Raw genomic sequence first — 13,430 nt, 5'->3', positions numbered from 1 at the left:
AAACCTTTTAATTACACATGATTAAAATATAATAGTATGACCTAAATACGATTCAAACTGTATCTAACACATTTAGGTAAGAAACAGCTGTGCTATAATTGATCATGCAGCTAACAATACTAGTCAGTTCCATGAAGATAATTGGGTGCCAGTTTCAAAATTACTATACTTAAATTACAGTTTAAAATGAGCTCCTTATAATGACTATACACATAGTTATGTAACATCTATATTTAAGATGTAAACCTCAAATAAATCTGGTGAAAGTGACACAACTGATGGGTTGAAAAAACGTATTTCTTGTTTTCACTGTGTTTACTCAGAGAACTTTGAAATGAATGAGTCACAAGGGTATCTCATTATCTACTTATACTTCTATTCAATTACTACTGTAATATTGAAGATCTGAAGACCGAAAATAGAAAATTTCAGAGTTCATTGGTCATGTTTTAAACATTTATTTTGAAATTAGTCTTAAAACTTTGATAAAATGAAACTTTGAATCATATTATAATCTCTCATTCACATACACTGACAGTAAAGGTGTTTAATTAAATTTGGAATGTAACAGTAACTTGCACAGAAAGTTTAATGGGGTCCTGTTGCAAAAGGATTAATTGGTTTTAACCATATATCATAGTTCCTCTGCTTATGACAAGATGGAAAATAATGACACTTGTTTGATTCTATCTACTTTTATTTCAAGGTACTAAGCTTGCTATTGCAATCATACAGCTTTTACTAAACTACAAAATGTCTAGCTATGCCCGATATGCAAAACTAACCAAACAATATAAATATAAACAGAAAATAGTAAAAATAATAATAAATCACAGCTCAGTTCATTTCATAAAATCAAAACTTGATTTAAAATATTTTGGAACAATTTTTATACTGCTTATAAACAGTAACCTACAAGAATATTAATCTAATAACAACATTTTTTAATTTCACAAATAAGACAAGCATTTAAAAGAATGTAATCAAAACAATAAACTCAAAATTGAAGAACCTTATGCATAAAAAATTATCAGCTCAATTTATATTCATACCTGCTTATGTGTTTTATTCTGAGACAAGTTTTACAAAAAAGTAAAACAAATTAAAAAGTTCTTGTAATAGATGCCTGCTATAGTAAAAATAACTGGTAATGAACAAAAAAAAAATTAAACATTACTCTTATTGTATTGACTTGGATGTCAGTGTTTTTAATTAGTCACACAATAGAATGCAAAGAAGTGTCAATTTCATTCAAAGTACTTTCAAAACAAACTGTTTAGTATCAGTCATGTTTTACCTTTTTCATTTCTTTTCATGCTACAAAGTTTATATTATCAACCCTTTCACAGATCAGTAGCAACAGCCTGTAACTCTTACACTTTTAAAGAAATGCAATTTGTTCCTATAACCTTTATTTGAACCAGTTGTTTCCAAGAAAATTTAACCACAATGGGTAGTGTATAATGTATGCATCTGTGTTAAAATAAATTTACTAGCTTTCCACATGATAATGGAATTAGATGGACATCAATCTAAACACAAGTGTTAAGGATTTACTCTAAAATTTAAATAACATTATTAACTCACTACCTGGTATAAAGAAAACTTTTCAAATATCTCATGAATATAAGGTACTTGTGTAATGTATTTTGCATTTCTCAGGTGTAGCAGTTTATGCCCATGGCTTAAGTGGTTAGAATCAATATTTAAGTTTCTAAAAATTCAGAATTATTATTTAAATTTAAGTAAGGTCATGTATCTTGAACACAGCTGGGCAATTTTTAGTGACTTGAATTGTCACTTTGGGTACAGTACAGCTTAAATATATCCTAGAATCATTGATTAACAGTTCATTATGCTACAATAACAATGCTAATATTTTTATAGGACTAATATACTGATAAAATCTTGATTACAGTCTTTTAGTGATACAGTCAACAATTTTAAACATATCATAGAAGCACTAAAGTGATTACAATACAGATATTATGCATATAACTTGCTTCAAGTGTCTGCTAGTTCTAAAAAAAAATGAAACAATTACAAGTTCACAGAATATATCAATCTGTATGTATTAATCTTTCATTACAGGTATGACTTTACTCCTGTTACAAAAACTGGAACTCCAAGATTTGTTATTGATTTATTTCATTTTTCAAACTCTTATGTTATTAAATATTCATGTCTGCAACCACACAAAAAAATAATTACTCCTACTGTTCAAAATACAACTTATTTCAATCACAGTTTTCCAAAAACGTAAATAACTGGGAAATGTTTAACAAAATTTATTTTGAATGTCTTGATAATATAAACAATAAACATTTATAGTGAACTTGATGGAGTAAGAATTAACACCAACATATTTTTTTAATCATTGAGCTTTGAATACACACACACACAGTCCACACTTTACAAAGTAGCACTTGGTTTGTATGTAAACCTACCCTACAAGTATATATTGAAATCTTTTACAGTTAAACTGAATAAAGAAAATTATCTTTTTATATACATGAAACAAGTAAAGCACCATCCCATTGAAATACCACAGTCTGTGTTTCACACAAAATATGTTGACCTTAAAAATTTCTGTATTCATTAAACAGCATATTATTTCTTTAACTTTAGTTCTTGATGAAAGTACATTCAGTTTAGTTGCAGAAAACTTACTTTTAGCTATGATTTAGTATCGTATCTTCTCCTTATGTACGTTTAGAGTGTACAAAAACAGCTCCCAACCATATTTTACACTGCTACATTTTATATGTAACACTACTCAACAGAAATTAACTGTCAAGACTTTGAATGATTGGAAAACATGTTTTGACAGGCATCACATCTAAAATATTTAACACTAAAAGAAAAAATAACAAACAATACTGTTCTATGTATTAAAATCATCAGCATACTGAGCTGCTGTGTTAATCTTCTGAAACCTTTTAAGTGATTGCACAGGCAGTAATAACTCGTCATTCCATTCATACACTATGTAGTCGCATAAGTTTAACTACCATCTATAAGCATTAATAACTTGTAAAATCCTTCAATAGTTGTTCTCAAAGGATTGAGATTCTGTCAATATTTAACAGCCTATTTAAATCTAGGAATGACATGAATATTCAAAGATTCTTATCAGCACCTTTATTTCCATTCCAACTTGATTTCAAGACAAACAGAAGAATTCTGTTTCACAAACATTAAACCACCAAAAACAAAGGTTAACCTTGTTGCTTCACACAAACCCTTTATAACTGAAATAAAAAAGGCACTTTTTCACACTATTACTGGAGCTAACCACATCAAGTAATTATAACTACGTTTATTACATGTCAGGTTTTTAAGATCATCATCTTTGGTTGAAATACATCACAGACAATTTATAGGTCCAACCTTCCAACACACCCATAAACAGTTTCAGTTTATGGTAACAAGTCCTTTGGCACCAATTGCACTAAGTGACATCATCAAGCCAGCTTGCACAATACTTCTTTTTGATCACAGCAACACATTTAATACTTACACACCTCAACTTTGAATATAAGAGTATCACTCACAGATACTCATATTAATTTGTTTTAAAGAACACACCATGTTTAAAACTAATGGATAAATCAGCAGTTTTATGTCTTACCTAGAGTCGGTCCAACATGTAATGATGCAACAAGCATAAACAGTATATGTACAACACTAAAATCACATATAAAACCAGGTTTTATAAACAACATACTTACAAGCACAACCAAGCGTAATATGTACTGTACAAAGTTCAAAACTTGCCAAAAAATTTGAGCTCATCTTTAATTGTTCTTTGATATAAGACAAATTAACTTTAACAAATGGCATATAAAATAAAAAACACTACACTTGGTTCAGCAAATTAGAATTCTTTGAGAGTGAAAGAACAAATCAACAGATTGTAATTTTTTCCACCTGTATCTTTCATACACTGAGCAATTAATTTCCAGCCATTCTTAAATTATGTACATCAACAGTTTAATTTCTTATTCTACACAATTTTTTGATGACTTAGGTTTCTTGGAAGTTAAGGCCAACTAAAGATATCTAAAGATTTTTTAAAGTATATTCAGCTACACTTAACACAGTCACACAAAAGAAACTATGGCTCTGCTGTGATTCTTATGTCACAAAGTTGCATAAAAACAAATCAAACAACACATCCCTGTACAGAAATATAGTTGTGACAAAGGATTGTAAAAAAATAAATCCAAAAATGGAAGTCCACCAAACCCCAGTTGAAAAAATCCTTAGCATGCCCACTCTATGGTTATTTTAAATTCTTTTAACTTCAATATTTTCCTCTTAAATGATACTAAACAATTCACCAACTTTTTTTCTTTTCAAAAATGGGTTACTTTAAAACTATTCATACTAGAACTTTTACATGGCCCAATGTAAAACTTTCATAATTTTTAAAGCACATCTTACATTGCCTTTTATCAAACAACTTTGTTTTTCAGCTGTTTAATCTTCTAGTGGTTGGCTCTAAGCTCAACCTTATGATTAATGAAGTACTTGTATACAAGAGAATGAGAATTGTTCTTTATTTTGTTTCTAAGACACTAAAGGTTAATATCCTGATTTTACAAAGTTATCTAATTTTATTGCTTAAAGGATTCTGATTTCAACACTATTTTATGATGCTATCAGTCAGAAGCATTTGGAGTATAAGGATATTTTTTGATAACTTCACCATCATTTACCATGTTAGAAATTGGCTTCAGAGAAAATATTTCAAATCTAAAATACTACATAAATGCAGTTAACCAAGCACACCTAACATTTCAGATATAACTGTTTTTACATACTGTATGATTTATAATTTTAAATGCACATTACTATAAATATGTAAAAAAATATTTTTTTGTTCAATACTAAGATAATGAGAAAAATTAGAAACAGAAACAGTTTACCCTCTAGCTTCACTAAATTACAATCTCATCAATAAACTTATATTCAAAATGATACAGTTTATTACAGGATTGCTATTTTAATTTTTACAAAGTTAAAACAATGAAATAAAAATTGTTTTTTTAATCCTGATAAATATTAGTCTTGTAGGATTGTCATCCACACATTGCACCACATACCAAGCTTTCTTACATAAATGCAGTATACATAATCTCTATGGCATTTCAGTATTCCACAAAATAAAGTTCTCAGTGAACATTAGACATATTCACTGGGTAGGTAATGAGTCTCTTGCACTATCAGTTTTTTCTAATTTTAAAATTACCAAATGTGTTTTCAAAAACACACTGCCAAAAAAAAAGCAGCCATATTTGCATTCTTTATTTCAAGCAAACAATATGAGTATCCTAATACCTATGTACCTTTAATTTCAGATGGAAAACTGCAATTCACACATCTTGATTTTGGTATGCACATATCAATACACTCACATTTTTTACCCTTAAATGAAGAGAGTTCTGCAGTTTGTGAGAAAGTTTCTTTTGTGACACTGAATCAGTATAGTAGCTCAAAATATTGTAAACTTGTTATCTTAAAACTTTGCTGACAGTAATATTAGTTCCTTCTCTAGGCCTCTTTAGTTTCCTCAGGTTTTCCCTTTTCTGTGATCATGCTGACCATTTCATTACCAATGAAATTACAATACCTAAGTTACTTATTCTAGCTAACCAAGAAAAAATACATCTACTGTGAAACATTAATAGAGAAGGACAACAGTGAACATAAATTGTAAAGTACAAAACTGAAACCTCAGGAAGACTAACTTGAAAACTACATTAACTATGGCTGAATTCTTCTTAAAAATCATTTTACATAAATTTTTATAACAAGTAATCAGTCGCAGTAAACAAGAATTAATAAATTTAGTTTTAGTATTTCTTTTCTGAAATATTATTAATGCTGTTGAAACAGCACCAACTTACTATTACACATAACCTAATTCCTATTTATTCAATCTAGAACTTTCAAAGCACCAGATGTGTAGATTGCATACTTTCACTGTGTAAGAATGTATCATCACACACTGTTTAATGTGTAGATATGTATCACATCATAAACTGTTCCAACATATTACACCAAAACTACTCATAGTGAGGAAACTGTCATATAGCTACTCATGGTATAGAAACATATAATGTCACATAAATGATCACTGGCTAGAGATGTATCATATCAATTAACTGTTCACGGTGAATATCACTGGCATACCTATCTATAGGGATTTCTAAACAATTTTGTAAAGTATACATAATGTGAAGTATATTTAAGTACTTAAAAATTAGATTCCCTGTAATTCTGTAGTTACACCCATAGTTGATATTTATTACATTCTATTTCAGCATCATGCCACTTGACCCCATAGACAATCTTATCTATTGGGCAAACTGGACAACTGTCCAAGGCCCCATATATGGAAGAGTCTGTAATGCTATGCCTTTTAATCTACTTCTGAGTGTTCTTATCATTATAAGACTCCATTTACTAAATTCTGCAATATAAAATTGCTCCTGCTTAACTCACATCATTATAGGTTTCCCATCTAGCCACCAGACACAAATTCTGCCACATGATGAGATATTATCATATCATTGAAATTTTGGATCATGTTAACATGTATGATAGATCACAACTATCAGTATTCAGTTATAGTATCTTCGAAAACTGCTCAATAAACATGTCACACAAATGTTTGGTATTTACAAATACACCACATAATAAAAATACTAACTGATGCTAAACAACCAAGTCAGACATGTTACATCATGATAATTTCAAATCACACAAGGCTGTGTATAAAAAAAATGTAAATAGCAATCTTAAGCACAGATGATGCAAGTCATAACAGCCACAACAACAAAAGCCTATATCTTCAATGTGCAAAAATGGTTTATACAACACTGCTGTAAACATTCTTCGGTTTATACAACACTGCTGTAAACATTCTTCCAACTTTTTTTGACAAGCTGACATTATATACAGCATCAAACATTGATCAGATTCAAACAGCAGAAGAAAACATAGAAATCCACTTCTGAGGTTTCAGTACAGTTTTAATCTATTATACCACACATTTTGTGCACATTTATCATAAAATGAATATAAACTGTGAATACTTCAACAAATTTGAAGGTTTTCTCAAGAAAATAAAATTTACCATCTGAAAGCTTATAAATTACCTGGTCTAATGCAAAAGGCAGTGTATTAGAATGGTATTGAATAGTTACTGAGAAAGTACATGATGGCTACAGAAAGTATTCATTACAGACCTAGAGTAAGACATCCCATGCTACCATCAACAAGAATGAATGACCACAAAAAATAATTAGCTGCTAAATTAACTGCCCATTTTCACTGGTGTTGGGTACCTGAAAGATGACTAAGTTTGCAGATAACAGGTTATTTTCCAAGGGATTCTCCTACATGCATTTAAGAATAAAAACACTATTTCTAGAGACTGAATGACAATTTCTGTGTACAATTGGCAGCAAAACTAAAATATTTTATGGCAGTTTTTGTCTTCTCAAACTCATACCATGGATTTCATGACCACACTTCTCCACAACTCTATCAGAAATATATTGAAGAACTAAAATAGTACAAAATATTTGTGTTAATATTTTAATTTGTTTATCAAAAGTCAATATCATAAAGCAAAAGGATTCAGTACATATAAAATCATCTATCTAGATAAGATACATCTAACACAAGTGTTAGTAATGGGTGATGGAAGAACCATATTTTGGATAACAACTCTCCATAGATAACAATATTCAACTTTTCATTCACATTAAACAACAAATCTTTTTGGATGATCTCATTGTATGTGGGATTGTCACTCACTCGCATTTGGTATTCCTTATGATGATTCTCTTACACATCACTACCTATTGACTGTAAGCCCAATTGCATTCAAAATACCTCATAAATTAATTAGTCAGTCCATATGTTACAAAAATCAACAAAATTCAGCTCTCTATGTAATAATACAACTACATATTTCTAAACTTCATGCTAGTGTGATATTCTTACCAGAAACTTAACACATAAAACAGAAATTATCAGATTCACTGGTATCATCATTTTTACATTTACATATAACACAGCATAAGATTTTAAGTATAAATAATCCACAGTCAAATGGTCAAATTCAGATAAGTATGCACCAGACTTTGAAGTATAAATTCATGTCTTATTACCGAGTATTTTCCTAATTTTCAGAGTTGACGATGGCATATTTACAACAATGCTATGAAGAAAATGTGATATTGGTGTTGTAAGTACACTACTGTGATATTTCAACTGATCTTTTCCACTTCACACCTTCTGCATGCTATTTCATACTATTAAATGCCAAAAATATAAAAAACTCACTTCTGTCACTGTTATTTCACTGCATAAAACTTGATTTGTGTAAAAACACCAAAATTTTCCACCTACAGTATACAGAATGCATAACATTGTAACAAATTATAATGCACTCATGTTTTATACTAAAAAATTTGTAAAAAATCTTTTTACACAGGAGTAATGAACTACAGTGCTAATAACAACACACTGTCAGAAATGCAACTTCAGCAATTACAAATGCAATCACCTTCAAAGACATCAACCATACACTGTCAGGACAATTCTCTCTTCTGGACATTTTGTATATTAATATGTTTTCAATTTTCCAAGAATACAATTTTCACTATTTCACTGTGCTTAACAAATGCCACATAAGAATATACACACACACACACACATATATATATATACACACAACACAAGAATCATAATCAACATTGTATGTGTATGGTATACTTTGACCTCATACCATATGAATACTTTAAATGATTAAGTTTCTACAAACATGATGCAACAGTTTGACTGTACTTAGGTGTTTCAGTGGTTGGGGTGATATTCAAATATATTTTCTATAAGAATTTAAAAGGGCTTGTTTGAAACCACTGCTCTATGGTAAAAAGTTGATCAAAGTTATAAAAGCACATAAACAATAAATAAAAATCTTAACTAGTAACATCACTGAAATACAGTACCTGATTAATACTTCATAGAGACCATATTCCAGCTGCATCTCATGTCTATAGAATATGATGGCCATATTCTAAAGTGAACCCTTGTACTTACATAACCCATATCATATATGATAGCTTAATGTTCTTCACATGAAAATTAATTTCTAAGGGTAATATATCACTGGTATATTACAACACAAATCCTTCCTAGTGATATCCAAATTCTCAATTTTTAAATGTATTTTTAACACATGTTTGTATACACTTAAAATACCTCTCTCACAGTGATGGCAACCAAAGATCAAATTGTCAAAGATTACATCTACAACCAAACAAAATATATGGCAACAATGATTCAGTGTATTGTAAAGGTTTTTTTTTTAATATTTCTAATACCTGTAACTATTTTTAGCAAAACATACACAAGTATATCAAAATAAACATCTTCAACCCATTCTAAAATAACTTATGCAGCAACAAGCTAACAGTACACAACTGAACACTGCCCTTGGAAAGGAAACAAAAATAACTTCTGTTGACCATTTGCTCATTAACTAAGTGCATAGTTTATTTATAGCATATATAACACATTTGCAACTAATACTAAAGCTTTAAAATAATTAATGCACAAATTAAAAATCTTGTATGTAATTCATAAAAAAGAAAAAGAGTATTACATCATAAAAAGTTAATTTACTGAATGGTAAGAACTTTCATGGGAAATAAAAAAAAGAGATGAAGTATACATGCCCCTTTTAGAATTTACCTTTTACATATTTAAGTACAATTTTTTAAAAACTGCATACTAACATTCTATTTCTTTATATATTTTAGTGTGAAAGCTTTATTCATCCAAATGTACTAAAGCAATGATTTTTTTTTTTTTTTTTTACTTAGTAAAAGTATTACAAACTAATCCATACTTTTAAAATTACAAGCCAGACTTTTTGTACTGAGCAGCCACATACAAAAAAGTGTTTATACTAAGAATAATTAATTGAAATATTCCAATACCACATTTCATTAACTAAACATGGGAACATTTCTATTCACGTCTCAAGGAAGTACTAGTTGATGGTAGATTTCTGTGCTGAAAAGCAGATACTTCTTGGTGACATACCATATGACATTGTAAGCTAGCTTGAGTTACATATGATCTCTTACAAATCGGACACTGATAAGGTTTCTGCATTGATGGATGCCTCAGATGCAATTTTAGGTGTGTTTTCATGTTGCCTTTCTGTGTGAATAGTCGGCCACACTCAGGACATGGAAATCTACGTTCTCCGGTGTGAATCAACATATGAGTTTTCATATTGCCTCGTTGACTGAAGGTTTTGCCGCAAATTTCACAGGGATATGGTCTCTTTCCAGTGTGAGAGTTCATGTGGTATTCCAATCCCAGTTTCTGAGTAAATGTTTTACCACATACTTCACATGCAAATGGTTTCACTCCTTCATGACCCTGAACATGAATCTTCAGATTACCTTTAAGCGTGAATCCCTTACTACAGTACTGGCACCGATATGGCTTTTCATTGTAGTGAGAACGCAGATGATGCATCAGAAGACTTTTCTCTGTAAATGACTGGAAACAAACTTCACAGGGGTAGGGTTTGTCACCACTGTGAATTGCCTGATGACTCTGATAGCTCTCCAAGGTTGCAAAGCACTTTCCACACAGCTCACAAACAACAGGATCTGTTATACCATGCAAAGCTCGACAGTGATCAAGGAGGATCTTTTTCTGAGTGAACTTTTCTCCACACATGTTGCAGCTCAGAATTTCAGTATAGTGACATGGCATGTGAAAATGAACATCTTTTTCAACAAATGATTTTCCACATGAATGACATGGATGTAGTTTTTCATTGTTTTCATTCCTCTGCTCTTTACCTTGTGTTGCTAATTCTGGAGAAGAGCTTAAGATGGGAATAATACCACCTGATGAGGCACTACTAGGACTACCCCCTGAACTACCTACTGACATTTTGGACCTCTCAAAGTTAAAATTAACAGAAGTACTCAAATTGTTAATTAAGCTTTCTCTTCCCAGTCCAGAGATTCCATCACCATCACCTGTATGCCCTACTTGAGAAGGGAGTCTATAGAAAAATCCAAACCCAGGATCCATTCTATAGACCTGTTAGAACTTATGCTCTGCAAGATATTCTAACCTTCTGGTAAATTGTTACATTTAAGAAAATATATTTTATGCCCATTTAATATTGTTCACTATGCATTTTCAATAAACAAATGCCAATGGTTTTTAAAATTTCATTCTAAGTATGCATACAGAGAGAAACACCTAGGTGCAAACTATATGTAATACACTGAGTTAAGCCATTTGGAAATCCATGTAATTTGAAACTAACATTAAAAAAATTACACAAAAATAACAAATGCTAATGTGTCCCTACATATCTACCATGGTACATCAGTGTAACTACACTGGCAGTTTCACTCAAGACCTGTACGTATATGTAATAGTTAAACAACTATTTTAACCACTCCTACTTATTTTTGTTATACGTAGATTATCCTGTAATTAACAAATACTACCTGCACCACTTAGGAAAGTTTATTATCTGTGCTACTACTAATAGTAGTAGCAATAGTACTAAGGTCTTCATTTGTATGTGCAAATGGTAGAATAAGAAAATAGGTTATATTATTACTAAAAATTACTAATATTAAACAATTTTCAAGTCTAGCCCTACTCCCAAGCCTCAAATACAAAAGTCCAGTTGAAGAAAATTATAGTTAACTCTAAAACTAAGACGAAACAAATAAATGGTTGATCATAATTTTATAAATTGTAGGCTTATGTTAAACCTCTTTCACACCAGTCCACAAAACTGACGCAAACACAGCTACATACACAAAGTGTCGTCTTGCCAAGTCATGATAGCCGAGTAACTTCAACTAGCAGCCTTTGGACTCGTTAATCTGCGATTGATTGTTTTTTCATTTTGGAAGGCAATTTACAATAAAATTCTAAAATAAGTCATTTAAATTTGTCATTCGAGTTTTCCTCACAAAATATCATGCTCATCAGCGCTTTTTAAGAATAAAAAATAACTAAGCGAAGAAATTGATAACACCAATGTCCTTCCTGAGAAGCGTAAGACTAAAATACTAAGATCAAGCTACATCCAAAATATCTTTCATTGATTCAATTGCTTTCTTGAGTCGCCCCAACCGATTTTCTTTTGACAGTCTTCAATCGCGCACTTCGATTTGGACTGCAAAAAGTAGAGCAATAGAAAACAACAACTTGAAAATAAAAATTCATATTAAATTTAACATATACAAATATTAAAATATACACAAGTTAGAATAATCTGTAAGAATAATGAAACTAGAGGAGAGTCAAGGTGTGAGAACCGAAAATACTGTTTACTAAAGCAATCCCAAACTTAAGTTTGTGATAGATAATAAAAATTATTGAAAGAGAATTGTTCGGCAAGACGTCAGAAGAAAAACTCTGATACATCATAATAAAGACTAAATTGACACAGTGTGACTAGGTGGGTTAAGGTGTTCGACTCGTAATCTTAGGATCGCGGGTTCAAATCCCCGTCACACCAAATATGCTTGCCCTTTCAGCCGTGAGGACGTTATAAAGTTATGGTCAATCCCACTATTCATTGGTAAAAGAGTAGCCCAAGAATTGGCGGAAGGTGATTATAACTAGCTGCCTTCCCTCTAGTCTTACACTGCTAAATTACAGAAGGCTAGCGCAGATAGCCCTCGTGTAGCTTTGCGCGAAATTCAAAAACAAACAAACATAAAGTGAAACACATGATTGAACACTTTTTCAATTTATTTCATGCAACATTTCCATTGTAACATGGTCCTTACTGTCTGACAAAGGACGTCTGCACGAGACGTTGCACAATATAAACTAGAAAACGTTTTCTTTTAGACATTTCTATCTGTTCTTTATTATCATGTAACTTAAGTTTAATTGTCAATGTTTAAAACAATTTAGTTTCTTGTATATAATCTTCGTTGCTGTTTTTATTTTTAGAGTACATAGTGCACGATTAACACACTTTGTAAATAAAAATGTTTTATCCCCAGATAACTAAATTATTTTCATTGCTTATCTCCAGCATTTGGGTTTTATACTTTCAACAAGGGAAAACATAACTGTCTTTATTACTATTATTATCATTTGGAAATGGAAATAAAGGTAAAGGTTGTTTATTTACAAAACATAATTTTAGTTGTCTAGGATCAAGTGAAGCTTACATTACCACCATATTGAAACAACGTTCACAAATCCAAGTACTTTTAGTTCTTAGAAATATTCCTTTTACTTTAAAATCTTAATAATTTATTAGCGACTTACAAATATAAATTATTCTTTATTTCATTTTGTGCTTTCATGAAGGACAAACTATACACATAACATTC

General features: G+C 30.7%; 1 protein-coding gene across 1 annotated transcript; it reads right to left on the bottom strand.

Moving 5' to 3' along the window:
* Window positions 1–679: 679 nt before the first annotated feature.
* LOC143244599 (uncharacterized) lies at window positions 680–12,252 on the bottom strand. Its single transcript, XM_076489578.1, has one exon. The coding sequence runs from the start codon at window positions 11,140–11,142 to the stop codon at window positions 10,054–10,056; it is 1,089 nt and encodes a 362-aa protein (XP_076345693.1). The 5' UTR covers window positions 11,143–12,252; the 3' UTR covers window positions 680–10,053.
* Window positions 12,253–13,430: the final 1,178 nt, after the last annotated feature.

This window comes from Tachypleus tridentatus, chromosome 2, assembly GCF_004210375.1.
Source record: "Tachypleus tridentatus isolate NWPU-2018 chromosome 2, ASM421037v1, whole genome shotgun sequence".
In the NCBI taxonomy this organism is placed as follows: domain Eukaryota; kingdom Metazoa; phylum Arthropoda; class Merostomata; order Xiphosura; family Limulidae; genus Tachypleus; species Tachypleus tridentatus.
This window is presented reverse-complemented; position numbering and strand designations above follow the sequence as displayed.

Bases quoted from the DNA above. Each gene is read 5' to 3' on its own strand.
- LOC143244599 (XM_076489578.1), bottom strand. From the start codon at position 11,142: ATGGATCCTGGGTTTGGATTTTTCTATAGACTCCCTTCTCAAGTAGGG.